General features: G+C 37.8%; 1 protein-coding gene across 2 annotated transcripts in view; it reads left to right on the top strand.

The window, feature by feature from the left end:
• NAV3 (neuron navigator 3) overlaps nt 1-18,183 on the top strand; it is an 893,105-nt gene that overhangs the window by 850,958 nt on the left and 23,964 nt on the right. For both annotated transcript variants that reach the window (XM_070370975.1, XM_005889180.3), the window contains 9 exons: nt 390-511; nt 1,506-1,526; nt 2,216-2,388; nt 3,968-4,121; nt 5,537-5,711; nt 10,409-10,506; nt 13,143-13,238; nt 13,511-13,679; nt 15,017-15,252. In XM_070370975.1, the coding sequence (XP_070227076.1) occupies nt 390-511; nt 1,506-1,526; nt 2,216-2,388; nt 3,968-4,121; nt 5,537-5,711; nt 10,409-10,506; nt 13,143-13,238; nt 13,511-13,679; nt 15,017-15,252 (1,244 nt within the window). The remainder of the gene's footprint in view (nt 1-389; nt 512-1,505; nt 1,527-2,215; nt 2,389-3,967; nt 4,122-5,536; nt 5,712-10,408; nt 10,507-13,142; nt 13,239-13,510; nt 13,680-15,016; nt 15,253-18,183) is intronic.

The following is an 18,183-nucleotide window of genomic DNA, read 5'->3' as shown; positions in this document are numbered from 1 at the left end:
AATTAATTTTCATGCCATTATGAGTTTCCATTTACTCCATGGAATATATCATTGGGATAAATGATTTTCTAAGTGCTGTTTAATCTAGGTATTCAGTAAAAATCACTAGCATAGCATTTAATTTGGCGAGAAAACTCAGAATTCATTAAACTGCCAATGCTACAGACTTACCTGAGATTCCTATTGAATCTTAATACAGGTAACCTAATTAATTAAAGCAAATAGGGTGATACTTTGTTAAGCTTATAAAACTAAAACTGCATTGAAATGATCTATACAAAGCTGTGTTGACTATTTTTAGAGAACTTCTTCTCAGAAAGCCTAAAATTCTTATTTGGTCAGATTGCAAGTCTTTTTGAGTAAATGTGGCTCTCTCTGTCTGTGGCTAGATCTCCGCATCAGAAGACAGCATTCCTCTGAAAGCGTTTCTAGTATTAACAGTGCCACAAGCCATTCCAGCATTGGCAGTGGTAACGATGCCGACTCCAAGAAGAAGAAAAAGAAAAATTGGGTAAGCTATTAGCATTCATCTAATTCACAAACTTATTACTGCACAGTGAGGCAGGATTTTTCCTTTTGGGCTTTAGAGATTCACAGCAGTTTATAGTGTCTCATTCAGGTGACTCACCCCTCAAATTCTATACTCATCAAAAAGCTCAGGGCAGCCTGTTGCTGAAGAACAGACATCTTGGAGTTGGGACTAACTGAACTTAGATTTGAATCCCAACTCTGATGCTTACTTTTTGGCTCTTAGGCAAGTTACTTCACCTTTTGGCGAGCCTAAATTTTCTCGTTTGTAAAAACTGGATAATTATACTGACTTTACAGGGATATTGTAAAGAAAAATAGAGTAGCATCTATAAATAAATGGCTCAAAGCAGGACCTTATTGTGAAGGTGGAGATGAAGAAGAAGAAAAGGATGAGGGTGATGATGGTGGTGGTGTTAGTAGTGGCGATGATGGTGATGGTGGTAAAGATGCTGATGGAAGAAGAGGAGAAAAAAATAGAATTGGTAAAAAAGAAAGACGAGTCCTTGCAAACTTCTGCACCCCTTGCATCAACAGAGCTTCTGGTGTGAAAGTACCACTGTATCAGAAATCAGTTCTGTATATTTTCACCAAAAGAACATAGGAGAAATATAAAAATGTACTTTAACAGAACTACCCCTTGTTAGCTAGAACTATCCCTTGTTAGCTAATTTATGATATAAAGTAATTGCTGAAAAACTGAGGGGAAGATGCTACCACTACAAAATGTTTAAAAAATAATGAAGTAAAGGATTTTTTTGACTGCTATGAAAGAAAAGTAAATTTTAAATAAGTAGAACTCTTGATGAAATCCAAAATGAAATTAGGAAAGGATTTTACTAGAGTGCTTTCTGTAAATAATGAGAGAAATATCTTTTTTGTTTTAAAAACAATGTTGATGCAGGTAATATTTTAAAATACTGATCAGCCTTCCTTCCCTTGGTTTGTAATTGCGCACTCTTTCATGTTTCTGCAAGGTGAACTCTAGAGGAAGTGAGGTGAATATAAATCGTGGACAGTCTGGCATGCATCTATAAAACACCCACCCTTGGCATGAATGCTATTCATTTTGGCAGGAAGCTTTTATACCTTTTAAAAACAGATTACCTTGTTTGTCTTTTCTTTGTGTCTTTTCATTTTAATCTTCAATTTTAAAGAGAAGTAAAACTACTTTCCAAATAGCGCTGTAGGGCGTACCAATTCTGGTTTGCATAGTCTGGGAACTGAAAATTTGAATAGAAACTCACGATTGATGAAGTGTTAGGTGAATTTGATTTCATTTTGCTTTTTAAGTTTGTACTGTCAGCAGGCCCTGACTTGACAGTAGAGCTAAAGTGGCCATTTAAAACAAATTGCCTTGAAGAGAGGAGCCTTCTGAAAGGAGATCCCTTCAAGGTACTTCGTTTTAAATGAGTGCTCTGATGGCCATGCCCTTGTCCCTGCACTGTTTAAAAGCCTTCCATGTTTGCGCTGTGCTGGATTAATACAAAAATAAAACAGAAACACAGAACACGGTATCTTTTTTTTTTTTTTTTTAATTAGAGATACCGTGCTGCAGCTGTTAATCCTTTGCTTATACATACTGACCCCAGGCAGTGGCTAGGATGGCACTTGCAAACTAACGGCCCAAAGCGAGATGCCCCCAGTGCAAATAGACAAGGAAGGTAATTTCTGTCCTTTCTTGCAGCTGAGAAGCTCATTCAAACAAGCCTTTGGGAAGAAAAAGTCCACCAAGCCCCCTTCCTCACATTCGGACATTGAAGAGCTTACAGATTCGTCCCTCCCAGCATCCCCCAAGTTGCCCCACAACGGGGGTGACTGTGGGTCAGCCTCCATGAAGCCCTCCCAGTCTGCCTCTGCGTAAGTCACCCCCTCTGCAGCACAAGGAAGAATCTATTGAAGACGACTTCAGGCCAGGCCCACGTGTGTGTTCTGAATGGAATCGCAGCATCGTCTCTGTGTCCGTTATTTCCAGATCTTCCTTAGAATAGCAGACAGCATTCATTTCTCTTCTGTTTTCCATACATTAGAATGTGAATGATTCTTGATCTCATTCTCCCCTTTTCTAAGTTATTATTTTCACTGGCATTTGTCCTTGTATCTATCTAACTGTGCATTAAATGCAGGTCACCCCTTGTCTGGCCACCAAAGAAACGGCAAAATGGCCCTGTGATCTACAAGCATAGATCCCGGTAAAATGGAGTGTGATGCATGAAAACTGCTCAGATCCCAGTTCTAACCTAAGCAGTGTTCACTCCTGCTTTCTCTAAAATCACTCGCATGTGTTTCAACAATGACTACCTCCTCTGCCCTCCTGTTGTGGAAGTAAAATTTTGTTACCTTAAGCCAAACTGCAATCCATTTTTCTTCAATTGTGTTAGATAATCTAGCATAGCATTTTTTATAGTATCCCACTAGAATGTTATAAGAAAGAATAAAACATGTAGAAGGTTAAACATGTGCTCTGATAATTCTCTTTGTTCTGTACACTGTTCAGTTCAGAGTCCATGTGTGCCCGTGACGGCAGCTCCCCGGAGCTGTCATATACACAAGGCCACAAATAGAACCATTTAAGACCGTGCACACTCTGTTTAATTCCCTTACTTAGAAGAACATAGCACGGTCATTTTGTGACCAGCAACTTAATCCTCACATTTTAAATAGAAAAGCTACTCATTAATACAACAGAAATTCTTTTTGACACATTTCCTCCCAAGCTGTCTACAAAACAACAACACAACAGCAGTGAGGATGTCGTGTATGTGACCTTCAAGCAGCCCCAACTAGCCCGCTTGTTTGGGTTGAAACCTTGCTTCAGTTTCATTAGCTGACCTCCTAAATCAGCCGAGCCTACCAGAAGGATTATATAACACTCATCCATTATTTAAATGTCCAACACTAATCTCCCTGATTTATTGTCTACAATATTCATTTTGAAGTTTTGTGGTAACCGGGAGATAGTATTATGGCAAAATAAGATTATTCTTTGCAAAATTTTATAAAACTAGAAATCAACATTTTGATACATAATAACTTTGTTTTAAACAAATTTAATATGTTGCAAATAGAAGGTTAAGTCCCTTGAAAAAATGGTTGAATGAGATATAGTAATACTCTGACTTTCAGCCCCACAAATATTAGCAACAAGGGAATTTTGAGTATCAGTTTCTATACAGTAAAGATAGGTTGTTTTTAAACTTCAAAAAATAGAGATTAAAAAAAGAGAGAGAGACAAAGGCCTACCTACTCTTTTCCATTTTGAACCTATGAATGTATTTCTGTTTGTAAAACTCTTTTTCCTTTTCTCTAGGTTTTGCCAGCAGCAAATAATCTCTGTACCTGCTGGATATTATTGCAGTTCAGCTTTTAAAAGAATCATTGCCTTTCCTAATCCTCTGGCTTCCCCAACTGCTGATTTTGTGCTTGTTTCTTTCTTCAGGATCTGTGAATGCACAGAGGCTGAGGCAGAGATAATTCTGCAGTTGAAGAGTGAGCTCAGAGAAAAGGAATTAAAATTAACAGATATTCGGCTGGAGGCCCTCAGCTCTGCACATCATCTCGATCAGATCCGGGAAGCCATGAACCGGATGCAGGTTGGTCTGTAAGCACCTTCAAGGAGTGAACAGGAGAGCTTTGAAATGCTGCTTATTCTCTTGTCTCAGTTATTGTAAAAGCAAATCTCACATTTAAATCCCTTTTGGAAATGCACTCTTTTTATTTAATCTCCGCAACTCCTTTCCTAATACCGGTTGGAGAATTTTGTAAAATCCAGCTTTGGAAATGGGAGTGCAAACTGGCTGGTTGCACTCAAGGACCATTGAAGGCACCTTTACTAGTGATTGAACTGGCTGAGAGCTAAGTTTTCAGAGAAACTACTGCAGCCCTTGCTTCTTGACTTCCCCGTGATTTACCTTTTGGTAACTTCTTCCTATAATTTTGAAATCTGACTTTCAAACACCTTTACATGTTTTTTATTGAAAAACAAATGAAATGAGGAAAGGACAGAAATATAACACAAGCTTTCTAAATATGAAAGTAAAAGTGATGTAGAATGCCATCTGTAAAAGTAAAGCTTTTGTATATCTTGAAAGGATCCGAAGGCTAAATTCAGAACCAGTCTGTGCTCAGACTTTCATTTTATTATTGTCAACCAATAATCACTTGGTACCGCAGATGACTGAAACAGGAAAAGCTCGTTGCCAAGCAGATTCCTATACCACTGATATATTCATCAAAAGGCTTGTGTTGTTTTTATGAGCTTAGTGCTCTGTTTCGAAGGAACAAAAACTTTTTCAGACGTTAGCTAGGATTCTGAAGTGATAATTTTAAATCACTTCATTTATATAACTTTTGTTTTACTGTGATTTTCAACTCTTCCTGAATTCAGAATATTACGAAGGGCATTTTCTTCTATGAGATATTAATAGTATTGCATTAAATTTTTAAATTTTATTTTATTAAAGCATAGTTGATTTATAATGTTGTATTACAAAGTTTCAGATGCACAGCACAGTGATTCAGTTATATATATATACCTGAATATAGATAGATAGATACATTCTTTTTAAATTCTTTTCCCTTACAGGTTTTTACAAAATATTGAGTATATAGTAGGTCTCTCTGTTGGTTATCTGTTTTTATATATGTTGTAGTGTTTAATTCTAAAATGAGAAATGGAATGACCTCTTCAATTATGTTATTCTTAATTCAGGTGAGACCACATCCTGGAAAACTCCTCAAATATATGATAGATTTTTTTTTAAGTGTGAAAAAATTCCACTGGTCAGTGTATCTATATTTGTGAATATCTGAATATGTATATATGGGAGACAGAGAAAGAGATTTACTTTTCCTTCTTTGGAAGGAAATCTTGTTTTCATAATTTGTAGTTGTTTTTTAATATCTCACCACATTAAAAAAAAAAAAAAACACTGATTAACACTACTACTAAAAGAGTTGATACCGTTTTCTCTTCAAGTTAGCGCCATGTTTTTCAATTTCACAACAGAACGAGATTGAAATACTGAAGGCTGAAAATGACCGGCTGAAGGCGGAGACGGGGAACGTGGCGAAGCCTGCTCGGCCCCCGTCCGAGTCCGCGAGCAGCACCTCCTCCTCCTCCTCGCGCCAGTCCTTAGGGCTCTCGCTCAACAATCTGAACATCGCGGAGTCTGTTACCTCAGGTGATTTTGCGCGCACAGTGCCTAATCATAGCATGCCTAGGACTTCACAAGCGAGGACACCTCGAATTTGGAGACCCTTGCCCACCACTGCCCTCACCCATTCCCTCTTCAAAGCGTTAACACCCTAATTCTCAGAGATAGCCCCTTTTCCTTATAAGTTCATTCTCAGTCATGATCATCTTAAAAGAAAAGAACATTCTGTGTAAAAGAGTGAAACGACTTAGACATACGGTTTTCATATCATTTTTTAAAACAATTGTTTGTGCTTGACAAGTACTTCCTCCAGGATTACAGATAGGACGAAGGAGTAGTATTCTCTGATGATGGTTTGTACTCATCACTGTATAATCAGAACCCCCTGCATTTTGATAGCGTTTTGCCCATTTACAGGTGTTTCAGGCACTATCCCTAAATTTGACTAGTAATCCTGCATTTTGCAGCCCAGGGAGAATACAGTGCTCCTCTGTCACCGGGCTACAGCTCTATTAAACTGTCACCAAACAGACAAAAAGGAAACGCTGGGTTCCAGTATTGAGTTTAGAATAAGGGTAGCATTTTAGTCAGTTGCAAATAGAATCATATAACCTAACGTATTAATATCTGATGAACTATTCAGTTATAAAGTATAACTGCTCCTTTAATTGAGTGCACACACACAGCATTTAATCATTTTTGTATACATAAAAGACTTGGTTGAGAAAGATTTACAGGAGGACCTGTGGTGATTACAAAGCACAGCCACTAGATGACGCTTGAAAACCAATAATATACATGTTCCTGGGCAATTTTAGTTCGGTTCAGTTCAGTCGCTAAGTCGTGTCTGACTCTTTGCGACCCCATGAATCGCAGCACGCCAGGCCTCCCTTTCTATCACCATCTCCCGGAGTTCACTCAAACTCACGTCCATCGAGTCAGTGATGCCATCCAGCCATCTCATCCTGTCGTCCCCTTTTCCTCCTGCCCCTAATCCCTCCCAGGATCAGTCTTTTCCAATGAGTCAACTCTTCACATGAGGTGGCCAAAGTACTGGAGTTTCAGCTTTAGCATCATTCCTTCCAAAGAATACCCAGGGCTGATCTCCTTTAGAATGGACTGGTTGGATCTCCTTGCAGTCCAAGGGACTCTCAAGAGTCTTCTCCAACACCACAGTTCAAAAGCATCGATTCTTCGTCGCTCAGCTTTCCACACAGTCAAACTCTCACATCCATATATGACCACTGGAAAAACCATAGCCTTGTCTAGACGAACCTTTGTTGGCAAAGTAATATGTCTGCTTTTCAATATGCTATCTAGGTTGGTCATAACTTTCCTTCCAAGGAGTAAATGTCTTTTAATTTCATGGCTGCAGTCACCATCTGCAGTGATTTTGGAGCCCCCAAAAATAAAGTCTGACACTGTTTCCCCATCTATTTCCCATGAAGTGATGGGGCCAGACGCCATGATCTTAGTTTTCTGAATGTTGAGCTTTAAGCCAACTTTTTCACTCTCCTCTTTCACTTTCATGAAGAAGCTCTTTGGTTCTTTGTCACTTTCTGCCATAAGGGTGGTGTCATCTGCATATCTGAGGTTATTGATATTTCTCCTGGCAATCTTGATTCCAGCTTGTGCTTCTTCTAGCCCAGCGTTTCTCATGATGTACTCTGCATATAAGTTAAATAAGCAGGGGGACAATATACAGCCTTGACGTACTCCTTTTCCTATTTGGAACCAGTCTGTTGTTTCATGTCCAGTTCTAACTGTTGCTTCCTGACCTGTATACAGGTTTCTCAGGAGGCAGGTCAGGTGGTCTGGTATTCCCATCTCCTTCAGAATTTTCCACAGTTTATTGTGATCCACACAGTCAAAGGCTTTGGCATAGTCAATAAAGCAGAAATAGATGTTTTTCAGAAACTCTCTTGCTTTTTCAGTGATCCAGCGGATGTTCGCAATTTGATCTCTGGTGCCTCTGCCTTTTCTAAAACCAGCTTGAACATCTGGAAATTCACGATTCATGTACTGTTGAAACCTGGCTTGGAGAATTTTGAGCATTACTTTACTAGCGTGTGAGATGAGTGCAATTGTGCGGTAGTTTGAGCATTCTTTGGCATTGCCTTTCTTTGGGATTGGAATGAACACTGACCTTTTCCAGTCCTGTGGCCACTGCTGAGTTTTCCAAATTTGCTGACATATTGAGTGTGGCACTTTCACAGCATCATCGTTTAAGATTTGAAATAGCTCAACTGGAATTCCATCACCTCCACTAGCTTTTTTCCTAGTGATGCTTCCTAAGGCCCACTTGACTTCACATTCCAGGATGTCTGCTCCAGCTGAGTGTGAGTGATCACACCATCGTGATTATATGGGTCATGAAGATCTTTTCTGTACAGTTCTGTGTATTCTTGCCACCTCTTCTTAATATCTTCTGCTTCTTTTAGTTCCATACCATTTCTGTCCTTTATTGTGCCCGTCTTTGCATGAAATGTTCCCTTGGTATCTCTGATTTTCTTGAAGAGATCTGTAGTCTTTCCCATTCTATTGCTTTCCTCTATTTCTTTCCATTGATTGCTGAGGAAGGCTTTCTTATCTCTCCTTGCTATTCTTTGGAACTCTGCATGGTTAGTGGGCTCAAACTTGACAGTTAAAAGTGCTTTTATGCTGGGGCTTTTTAACAGAAAAGCTTTGTAGAGTACATGATTAATTAAAAAAGAAGTAGACAGAGGACAATTGACAGAGGTCCAGTTCCTCAAATATAGTGCATGTTCCATGCATCCAATGAAGACAGAGGTGTGAAAAAACCTTTATTTTTCTTGTCAGTATTTCACTTGATTGGAACCAGAATGGCAAACCTTTTTATTCTATTTTCAATATGTTGACAGAGAACCATAACTTATTTTCCAAATAAATAAATAAACCAAAAACAAAACACAAAGAACCTAATCTCAAATTGGCTGTTGTTTGTTTTCCCTCAGAGTTGTTTGCTCCGGTGATCATCCCATTGGTGTACCAATGGGGAGACCCAGAGTGAGCCACGGTGTTCTCCTCCAACTGTTAATACAAGGAGTTAGAATAGACACACAGAGAAAAGGAGTAATGGTTAGAACAGGTGAACTTACTAAATACTGAGGATAAAGTGCTTTAAAAGCATTGTCTGTTATGCTCTCGATAACTCTACCAAGCTGGTGGTTTTATAACCCATTTTATAGATGAAGAAACCAAGACTTGGGGATGTGATTACTATAATTAGTTCAGTAAATGATAGAGCAGGGAATTCATCTTTCTCACCATGGTATTCATTTCCAGTGCCCAGGACAGTACCTGATTTCTTTGATGCTTAATAAATTATTATTTTAAATAATTATTTTTGAATATTTATAAACAATTATGAATAATTGAACAAAGTACTAAAGAGGTGATTTGGTCATGAATTATAAGATATTTAGATGTGAATAATTAGCCTGTTTAAAATTTTGAGAAAAGGAACGAGAATTAAAATGACACTTAAGGAAGAGTTTTGAGCAGGATAAGCAAAAAGATGAGACCAGGAGGATGTTCATCTAGTAAAAAAAAAAATAATTCCAGCAAGGGAGATTGTCTTTGACAATTTAAAAATTTCTAGCAAAAAAATCTCCATATTCCTTAAACTCTAAATTTGTTTTTCATTGTTACGGTATTATGGCATTTTTTAAACTCCTTTCTTTGCAAAATTGCATATTCCAATTATTAAAGTAATACAACAATTTTATTTTCAGAACCCATTTGATGAAATTGTTTCTTTTATATAATGATACAAAGTCCTTGTCTCTCTGAATTTACAATTTGAGCAATTGAGTCCTCTTGTCACCAGGCACATGTGATCTTCAACATATAGCTAAGTTTCCTTTGTCCACAGAACACTATCTTCATATTAAATATGCCTCTATAATATCATCATTTTCAAAGGAAAACATATGTGGGATAGTTTGCCTTACTCATTCTCCAAACTGAACATTAATCTCATATACTATATTTAAAAAATTAATCTTTAATCACATTTAAAGTTGGTAGTTTAAAGGTTAACTAGCTTTATCATGCTTCTGTAACTCTTAGCTGATTACTAGAAATATCATTTTTGTTTTGAAACTGTGAGCAGAAAGAGGACAGAAGAGCAATAATTAATATATTTTTGCAGGGAAGTATAATGCCATCATTGAAATTCAAAACATTACCTAAAATTACAGATATAAGGAAAAGTAATCATATAGCTGTGTTTGTACCAAATGCTTGAAAATAATTTCAGTTGACAGTCAATCTCAGCACCTTTGCATTCATAATTTCATGGGGTTTGAGCTTGGATATTTTCAGCTAGATAGAAAATCAGATTGCTTTTCAATTTGTTGCAGTTATAATGGTAACTAAATATTACTCAGGTATTACTCAGACCTGTGCATAATAGGGGAAGAAACCCCTTATTTCCTCATCTATTGCGATGGCCCAACACTTGGGTGAAGATCTTTGAAAACAGAAATAAAGTCTTAGATGAAAATTTTAACCCAACCACAGCCACCCATCTTCTTGAAAGCTGAGGTTTTTCACCTGTGTTAAGTTAGAATGCATGGCAGAAAAGGTAAATATTCCCCTTGAAAAGCGTAAAACTATGGGGGAGAAAGTGATGACAGTAGACAAATCTGAGCTAACATGATTCTGTTATGTGTGTGTATGTTTCTTTGGAAATTTGGTAGATATTTTGCTGGATGATCCTGGTGATGCAACTGGACACAAGGATGGCCGCAGTGTGAAAATTATAGTCTCCATAAGCAAGGGCTACGGCCGAGCAAAGGTATTTCTTTAATTTTAAGCTCTTTATTACCGTGAATGACCACAAGTCAAATATATTGAAATATGAGTATTTTTCCTGATAAATATACCACCAGCAGAGTTTGTCTTGGCATTGGCTTAATATGTTTATAAAAGCATGAAAGTTAGGGACTCAAAAAGAAATGGCCTCATCCTATAGATAGAAATGTGTCTCCGTACTTCATGTTTATTCACTGAAAATAGTAGCGGCTGTGAGCCACCCTCATTCCTAAAACCTAAAAAGAAACACATGGCTTTCTTTGACATAGCATCTTATCTAACTAAATACAGGTGATGTTTATGATGTATGGTACCGTGTTGCTAGAACTGTCAAGATGGTCTTTCCACAAAGAGGAGACTATAAGCTATGTGGCCATTCTAGACACTGGAAAGATAGATATATTTTATTAGACTCATTATAACAATGTCCATTAATACTACTTTTGTGTATCATTTTTAAGCAAGGCCCTAGCTGAAAAGGCAAATATTTAATTTTTCTGGAATCAAATATTGCCTTCAAATTGGCAGTGTCATCCTGATCCTAGACTCTTCTTGAAACAAAAAATTTTTTTTTTCAAGTTGAAATTGTATTTCAGTGGCCAAAAATACAAATTTGTAGGTATCCAATTTTTTCGTATCAAACAGAAGAGCAAAGAACTTTAGAATTTTAAGATAATTGCAGTATTTAAGTTTGAAAAGTGAGCTAGCAATTGTGAATTTTTACATTGAGCATATATTCTAAGAATTATAATGCCATAAGCTTTCTGCTTGAGCTGCAGATCTGTGCCTGAATTTCCCATGTGGGTCTTTTTGTAAAAGACTATAATAGTCTCAGTGAAGCTTGAACGATCTCTGATTTAAAAGCAGCAGCTTAAAAGCACTGTAAGCATGTCCATTTTGACTCAGTTACATTAACACCAGAAAACAAGTTTTCTTTTTCAAAATAATTCTGAAAGACAATATTTCTGAATGTTAAGAAGAAGATATCTTGGTCTTCTTGAGTTACCATAACAAAATACTGCAGATTGGATGGCTTAAACAATGGAAATTTGTTTTCTCCTGGTTATTAAGTCCAAGATCAAGGTGCTATCTGGTTTGGTTCCTGAAAAGGGCTCTCTCTTTGGGTTGCAAATGGCACCTTCTTGGCTATGTTCTCGCAGGCCTTTCCTCAATGTGTGTACTTGGGGAGAGAGAGATCTCTCTCTTACTTCCCCTACTTAGATAAGGCTGCTGCTGCTGCTGCTAAGTCGCTTCAGTCGTGTCCGACTCTGTGCGACCCCGTAGACGGCAGCCCATCAGGCTCCACCGTCCCTGGGATTCTCCAGGCAAAAACACTGGAGCGGGTTGCCATTTCCTTCTCCGATGCATGAAAGTGAAAGTGAAGTCGCTCAGTCGTGTCCGACTCTTCGCGACCCCATGGACTGCAGTCTACCAGGCTCCTCCGTCCATGGGATTTTCCAGGCAAGAGTACTGGAGTGGGGTGCCATTGCCTTCTCCAACTTAGAAGGCTACTGATCCCGTGATGTCAGACCCACTCTCATGGCCTAATTTAACTCTTATTACCTCCTGCTGACTCCATTTCCAAACACCATCAATTGGGAGTTGTGGTTTAATATATGAATTTGAGTGGTTTTGCTATGAATTTCTAACTTTTTTTTAAAAACAAATATTAGTTTCAGGTTATACCTAAGTAGTGGTGATAATCATTTACCCTTATAGAGTTAAATGCTATAGATGAAGAAATGTAGGTCAGAGCCAGCTAAGTGACTTGACCTAACATCACTTTTCTTAATTACATGGTAGATGTAGTTTCATCTTTAGACTTTCATATATGAAAAGTAAACTAACCACTTTAATAGTTTTGCTATGAAATGAACCATGTTTATATTTAAAACACCAAAACCCTACCAAAAAACAAAAAAATCAAGTCAATGAAAATCTTTGAGTTTTGAAATGTAATTTTGAAGATTCTCCAAGAATCTTCAAGGATTCCTTGTAATCCTGTAGGATTTCCTGGCAAGTATTCTAAATATTGAATTTTCTGATAAATTCAAAGTAGAGCCTGAGTTGTGAATATATGAATCCCATACTGCCATGGATAACTTATTTTTCAAATTTGGATTCGATCTTAGAGATAATCTAAATAAAAAATAATAAACTGAGTTTTGGACTTAACATTTAGATTGCAAAAATGTTAAGATGACATTTTAGAACTCAAGATATAGTTCTGTTGCATCTCTATCACCATCTCCTTCCCACCAAGCTGATTCTCTTCAGAAATGTACATGCTCGCTAAAATGGAAGGCTGTTCTCTCCTGGACCTTTCCTTTCTACTGAACAGGTCATGAATCAGTTTTCCTTGGCCATACCACTTCATCTAACTTCTTTCTCTCTTGTTTTGTTGCTATTCCTGTTACTTTGCTTGTTAGTTAATTAGTTACTTTGGTTGTTTTGTTTGCTGGGGTATTTTGTATAATCCACTGTGTATGTCTACTATTATATAAACCATAAGTTTGATATATATTTTCGTGTTAATCACCACCAATATTAATATTTTAGTAGACATAATAAAACAAGATGCAGTTGTATTTTATCTTATTTTATTTTGATCTTACTTAGGATCAGAAGTCTCAGGCATATTTGATAGGATCCATTGGTGTTAGTGGAAAAACCAAGTGGGATGTCTTAGATGGTGTAATTAGACGTCTCTTTAAGGTACGTTGTACAAGATATCCTGATACTAATTTTCAAACGTGTTTCATTTTGGATGTTTCCCTTAGCTTTAATGGCATGTGCATATCTGTTTTTCCTCTCCTGCATTTTAAATATTAAAGGAAGCTTTCTCTTTATGCTGTGTGATATTAATAGTTATTGTAGTACCCAGTTCTAAAATTCATGATAGCTAGTTTCATATCCCCGTGAATTTTACACTGGTAGAAGAGTGGTCCCTCTGTTTTGACTTTGCATCTTTGTGTATACAACTTCAGGAATATGTGTTCAGAATTGATACCTCCGCTAGCCTTGGTCTGAGCTCTGACTGCATTGCCAGCTACTGTATAGGAGACGTGACCAGATCCCATGGCCCAGAAGTGCCTGAGCTGCTGCCGTGTGGGTACCTTGTGGGTGATAATAACGTCATCACTGTGAACCTGAAAGGTAAAAATAAAAATGGAAAAAAAACCCCACAATTTCATTGTTACCAATGTTTCTTTCTTTTTTTTTTTTTTGCAGTTTCACTTCAAATTTTCATATTTGAAAAATAGGCTAACTACTTTAATAATTTGGGTATGAGATGAGCCATATTTATATTAAAAACACAAAAATCCAACTAAAAACAAAAATCAAGTAAATTAAAGTCTTTGAGTTTTGAGATGTAATTTTGAAGATTCTCAAGGACTCATAAAGGAAGTGACTTGTCAAATTTCAAATTTCTAGGTTTTCTACATTATCCTCTTTGATTTAGGGGAAATTTCTAAAAGTTTATTGCATAGTCTAAGGTAATATATTCATCCCTATACCTTCAATTTTAAAATATATATGCTCAGCAAGGGCTTCCCTGGTAGCTTAGATGGTAAAAAATCTGCCTGCAATGCAGGAGGCCCAAGTTTGATCCCTGGGTTGGGAAGATCCCTTGGAGAAGGGAATAGCTACCCAGTCAAGTGATCTTTCCTGGAGAATCCCATGGACAGAGGAGCCTGGCAGGGTACAACCCATGGGGTCACAAAGAGTTGGACGCAGTGAAGAGACTAAGCACATATTCAGTGAATACCCACTGGGGACAGAGAATGGAAGTTAAGAATCAGGGATGAGAAATTCTTTTGCTTTGAATAATGTGATTATTTCTAGGTAAATGGAATATCTCAGGTATCCTTGTCTCCATAATTTCTTGTTCACATATGTTGATGAGTTCAGAACATATCTAGGTAACTATGGATTAATAGAGGGATTTGTCAATATTTGATTTTATGATTAAGATAGTTGAGATACTGTTGCTCTCCTTAATTCCTTGCCAAATATCACAATATATATTTTTCAAAAGCTTAAGTGATGGTATAGCAGGGATGTATAATGAGAGCTAGAAGGAAGTACAGAGAAGGAGAAAAGAGGAGGAAAAAGAGAAGAACACAAATTTTTATATTTATGCTTAACAAAATTACCACCTTCAAAGAGAAGAATAGTTCTTGATAGCATTCATAGTAATGCTTCCATTTCTCTGTGGAAACATAAGCGGGAAGCATGAAGTAGACAGGGGAGAGAGTCTCAGGAAAAGCAACTGGCTTGCTTTCATTCCTGTGTTCACTCTGCCTTATTTCTCATGTATTCTGTCTTAAAATAGCAACACATGTTTGTGAGACAGAAATGTCAAGGAAAGTCTCTTGCAAGGAGTGTTATTCCTACGGCTAACAAAGCCCAGGTGCCAGTTGACACTGTGTTTTAAATTCTAGCTTATGTAGAACCATAAGCCATTCTCTTCCCTTTGTTTCTCCCTTTAGGGGTAGAAGAAAACAGTTTGGACAGTTTTGTTTTTGATACTCTGATTCCTAAACCAATTACCCAAAGATACTTTAACTTGTTGATGGAGCATCACAGAATTATACTCTCAGGACCTAGTGGTACTGGAAAGACTTATTTAGCACACAAACTTGCTGAATATGTAATAACCAAATCTGGGAGGAAAAAAACAGAGGATGCAATCGCCACTTTTAATGTGGATCACAAGTCTAGTAAGGTAAGTCACAGACTCCTAAGACAACCGCTGCCATTTATCCGTAATTGTATTACTCAACTAAGCATTAAGATTACATGAAACTTCCATGTTGTGCCTGGAAACGTGTCTATCTCATTGGCTAAGGCTGGAATCTGGAGGATGAATAAATCCTATTTGTGAATTTGAATAAGACTGCTCAGTGGCATTCAGTTATCTAGTACTTCATAAGCATTGGGAATTGACAGCAGAAAAGAACAAGGTCTCTATTGTCTAATTTCTCTTAGACATCCATTTAGGAAATGTTAGAGCAAAAAGAGATCCAAGTAAATAATATGGAAGCAAGAGGCTAGAACTCTTCCTGGAGGAATCAGAGCTTTCAAAAGTCAGTATCTGGTCTGGGTCATAATAAATAAGGAATTAACTGGAATATTGTAATAATGGAGATTTGGGTATGATTAATATATTCTAAGCAGAAATTCTGGGAGCAGAAAATTGTTTACATCATATTTCTATAAGATTTCTGTGTAGGAAACTTAGGAAATTGAATAGTATTCCATTTCACCATCACCTAAGGTCTCAGTCAGTTCATTTCAGTTCAGTTGCTCAGTTGTGTCTGATTCTTTGCAATCCCATGGACTGCAGCACTGCCAGGCTTCCCTGTCCATCACCAACTCATGGAGTTTACTCAAATTCATGTCCATTGAGTCGGTGATGCCATCCAACCATCCCATCCTCTGTCGTCCCCTTCTCCTCCTGCCTTCAATCTTTCCCAGCATCAGGGTCTTTTCCAGTGAGTCAGTTATTTGCATTAGGTGGTCAAAGTATTGGAATTTCAGCTTTAGCATCAGTCCTTCCAACGAATATTCAGGACTGATTTCCTTTAGAATGGACTGGTTGGATCTCCTTGCTGTCCAACGGACTCTCAAGAGTCTTCTCCAACACCACAGTTCAAAAGCATTAATTCCTCAGCACTCAGCTTTCTTTATGGTCCAACTCTCACATCCATACATGACTACTGGAAAAACCATAGCTTTGACTAGATGGACCTTTGTTGACAAAGTAATGTCTCTGCTTTTTAATATGCTGTCTAGGTTGGTCATAACTTTTCTTCCAAGGAGCAAGCATATTTTAATTTTTCTGGCTGAAGTCATCATCTGCAGTGATTTTAGAGCCCCAAAATATAAAGTCTGTCACTGTTTCCATTGTTTTCCCATGTATTTGCCATGAAATGATGGGACTGGATGCCATGATCTTAGGTTTCTGAATGTTGACTTTTCAATCTCCTATTTCACTTTCATCAAGAGGCTCTTTAGTTCTTCTTCCCTTTCTGCCTTAAGGGTGGTGTCATCTGCATAACCGAGGTTATTGATATGTCTTCCATCAATCTTGATTCCAGCTTGTGCTTCATCCAGCCTGGCATTTCACATGATGTACTTTGCATATAAGTTAAATAAGCAGGATGACAGTATATAGCCTTGACATACTCTTTTCCCGATTTGGAACCAGTCTGTTGTTCCATGTCCATTTCTAACTGTTGCTTCTTGACCTGCATACACATTTCTCAGGAGGCAGGTCAGGTGGTCTGGTATTCCCATCTCTTGAAGAATTTTCCAGAGTTTGTTGTGATCCACACAGTCAAAGGCTTTGGCGTAGTCAATAAAACAGAAGTAAATGTTTTTTTCTGGGACTCTCTTGCTTTTTTGATGATCCAGTGGATGTTGGGAATTTGATCTCTTGTTCCTCTGCCTTTTCTAAATCCAGCTTGAACATCTGGAAGTTCACGGTTCGTGTCCTGTTGAAGCCTGGATGGGAGAATTTTGAGCATCACTTTGCTAGTGTGTGAGATGAGTCTATACTAAGGTCTGGCATACCAGAATTATCATCCTGAACACTCTCAGCTCTCAAATAGCCGTGAGGGATATAAAACGCAGCCAGTACTTTCATATACTCCAAGCAGTCAACAATTTTAAAAAGAAAATAGTTGATGCGTCACATACCGCTAACACAGGGCTACTTTTACTGATAGTTAATCTAACTACATTCTCAGTCAGTGCAGCCAGAGGCTCTCTTAGGAAACTACATTTGTTATTAGCAATACCTCGAGGTTACCCAGATGACACTGGGTCACTGTGACTTTTTTCAAAAATGACCTGGTTAAATGATCTAAACTGACCCAGTCTCACAGTAACCTCCCTCCTACAAATATTTAGAAAATAAACATGACTCCCCAAAGCAGCCCCAAACCACTAAATTCTTGAAAGATGTTTAATTTAGTGAACAAAAATGCCTTAAAGGAATAGTTCATTAAGTTCATGACACCAACCAACTGTGGAACCTAGGGCTGATTCTTTAATTTCTTTGTGCCTCAGTTTTCCCAGCCATAAAATGGGGAAAATAGTGAAGTTGTGTTAAGGACTAAAGGAGTGACTCTGTGTGTGTGAGAGAGAGAGAGAGAAATAGAAGCCAGGAAGAGAGAGAATAGTGCACATAGCAAGCACTGTCTAAGGGTTGCCCACAGTTACTAATTATAGCTCTTGGCTGCAATGAGGATTTCTTATACAAATACACTCAGACCCATACAGACCACCCACCCCTGTGACACACACAGACCTTTGTTCAAATTGTCTTATATGTATTTTTCAAGGAGAGCAGAGTTGTGTATAATGCAGGATATTATCTCCTCACGTTGACTCAATAAAGCACATGAATTCTGACTACGTCCTTGGAATTCAGCACTATTCAGATTGTTGATGAACCAAATATTCTCATTTTAAGTAGAGAGAGACATGGCACCTGAGACAGAATATTAAACTCTTCTCTAAGTAAAAGCAGAAGACACAGTTGCTTGTTTGCCTCAGCCTACATGTTTAATGCCTCCAATGAATTCTGGGTCTCCTCATCAGTTCAGTTCAGTTCAGTTCAGTCGCTCAGTCGTGTCCGACTCTTTGCAAC

This window comes from Bos mutus, chromosome 5 (genome assembly GCF_027580195.1).
Source record: "Bos mutus isolate GX-2022 chromosome 5, NWIPB_WYAK_1.1, whole genome shotgun sequence".
Classification (NCBI taxonomy): Eukaryota; Metazoa; Chordata; class Mammalia; order Artiodactyla; family Bovidae; genus Bos; species Bos mutus.
This window is presented reverse-complemented; position numbering and strand designations above follow the sequence as displayed.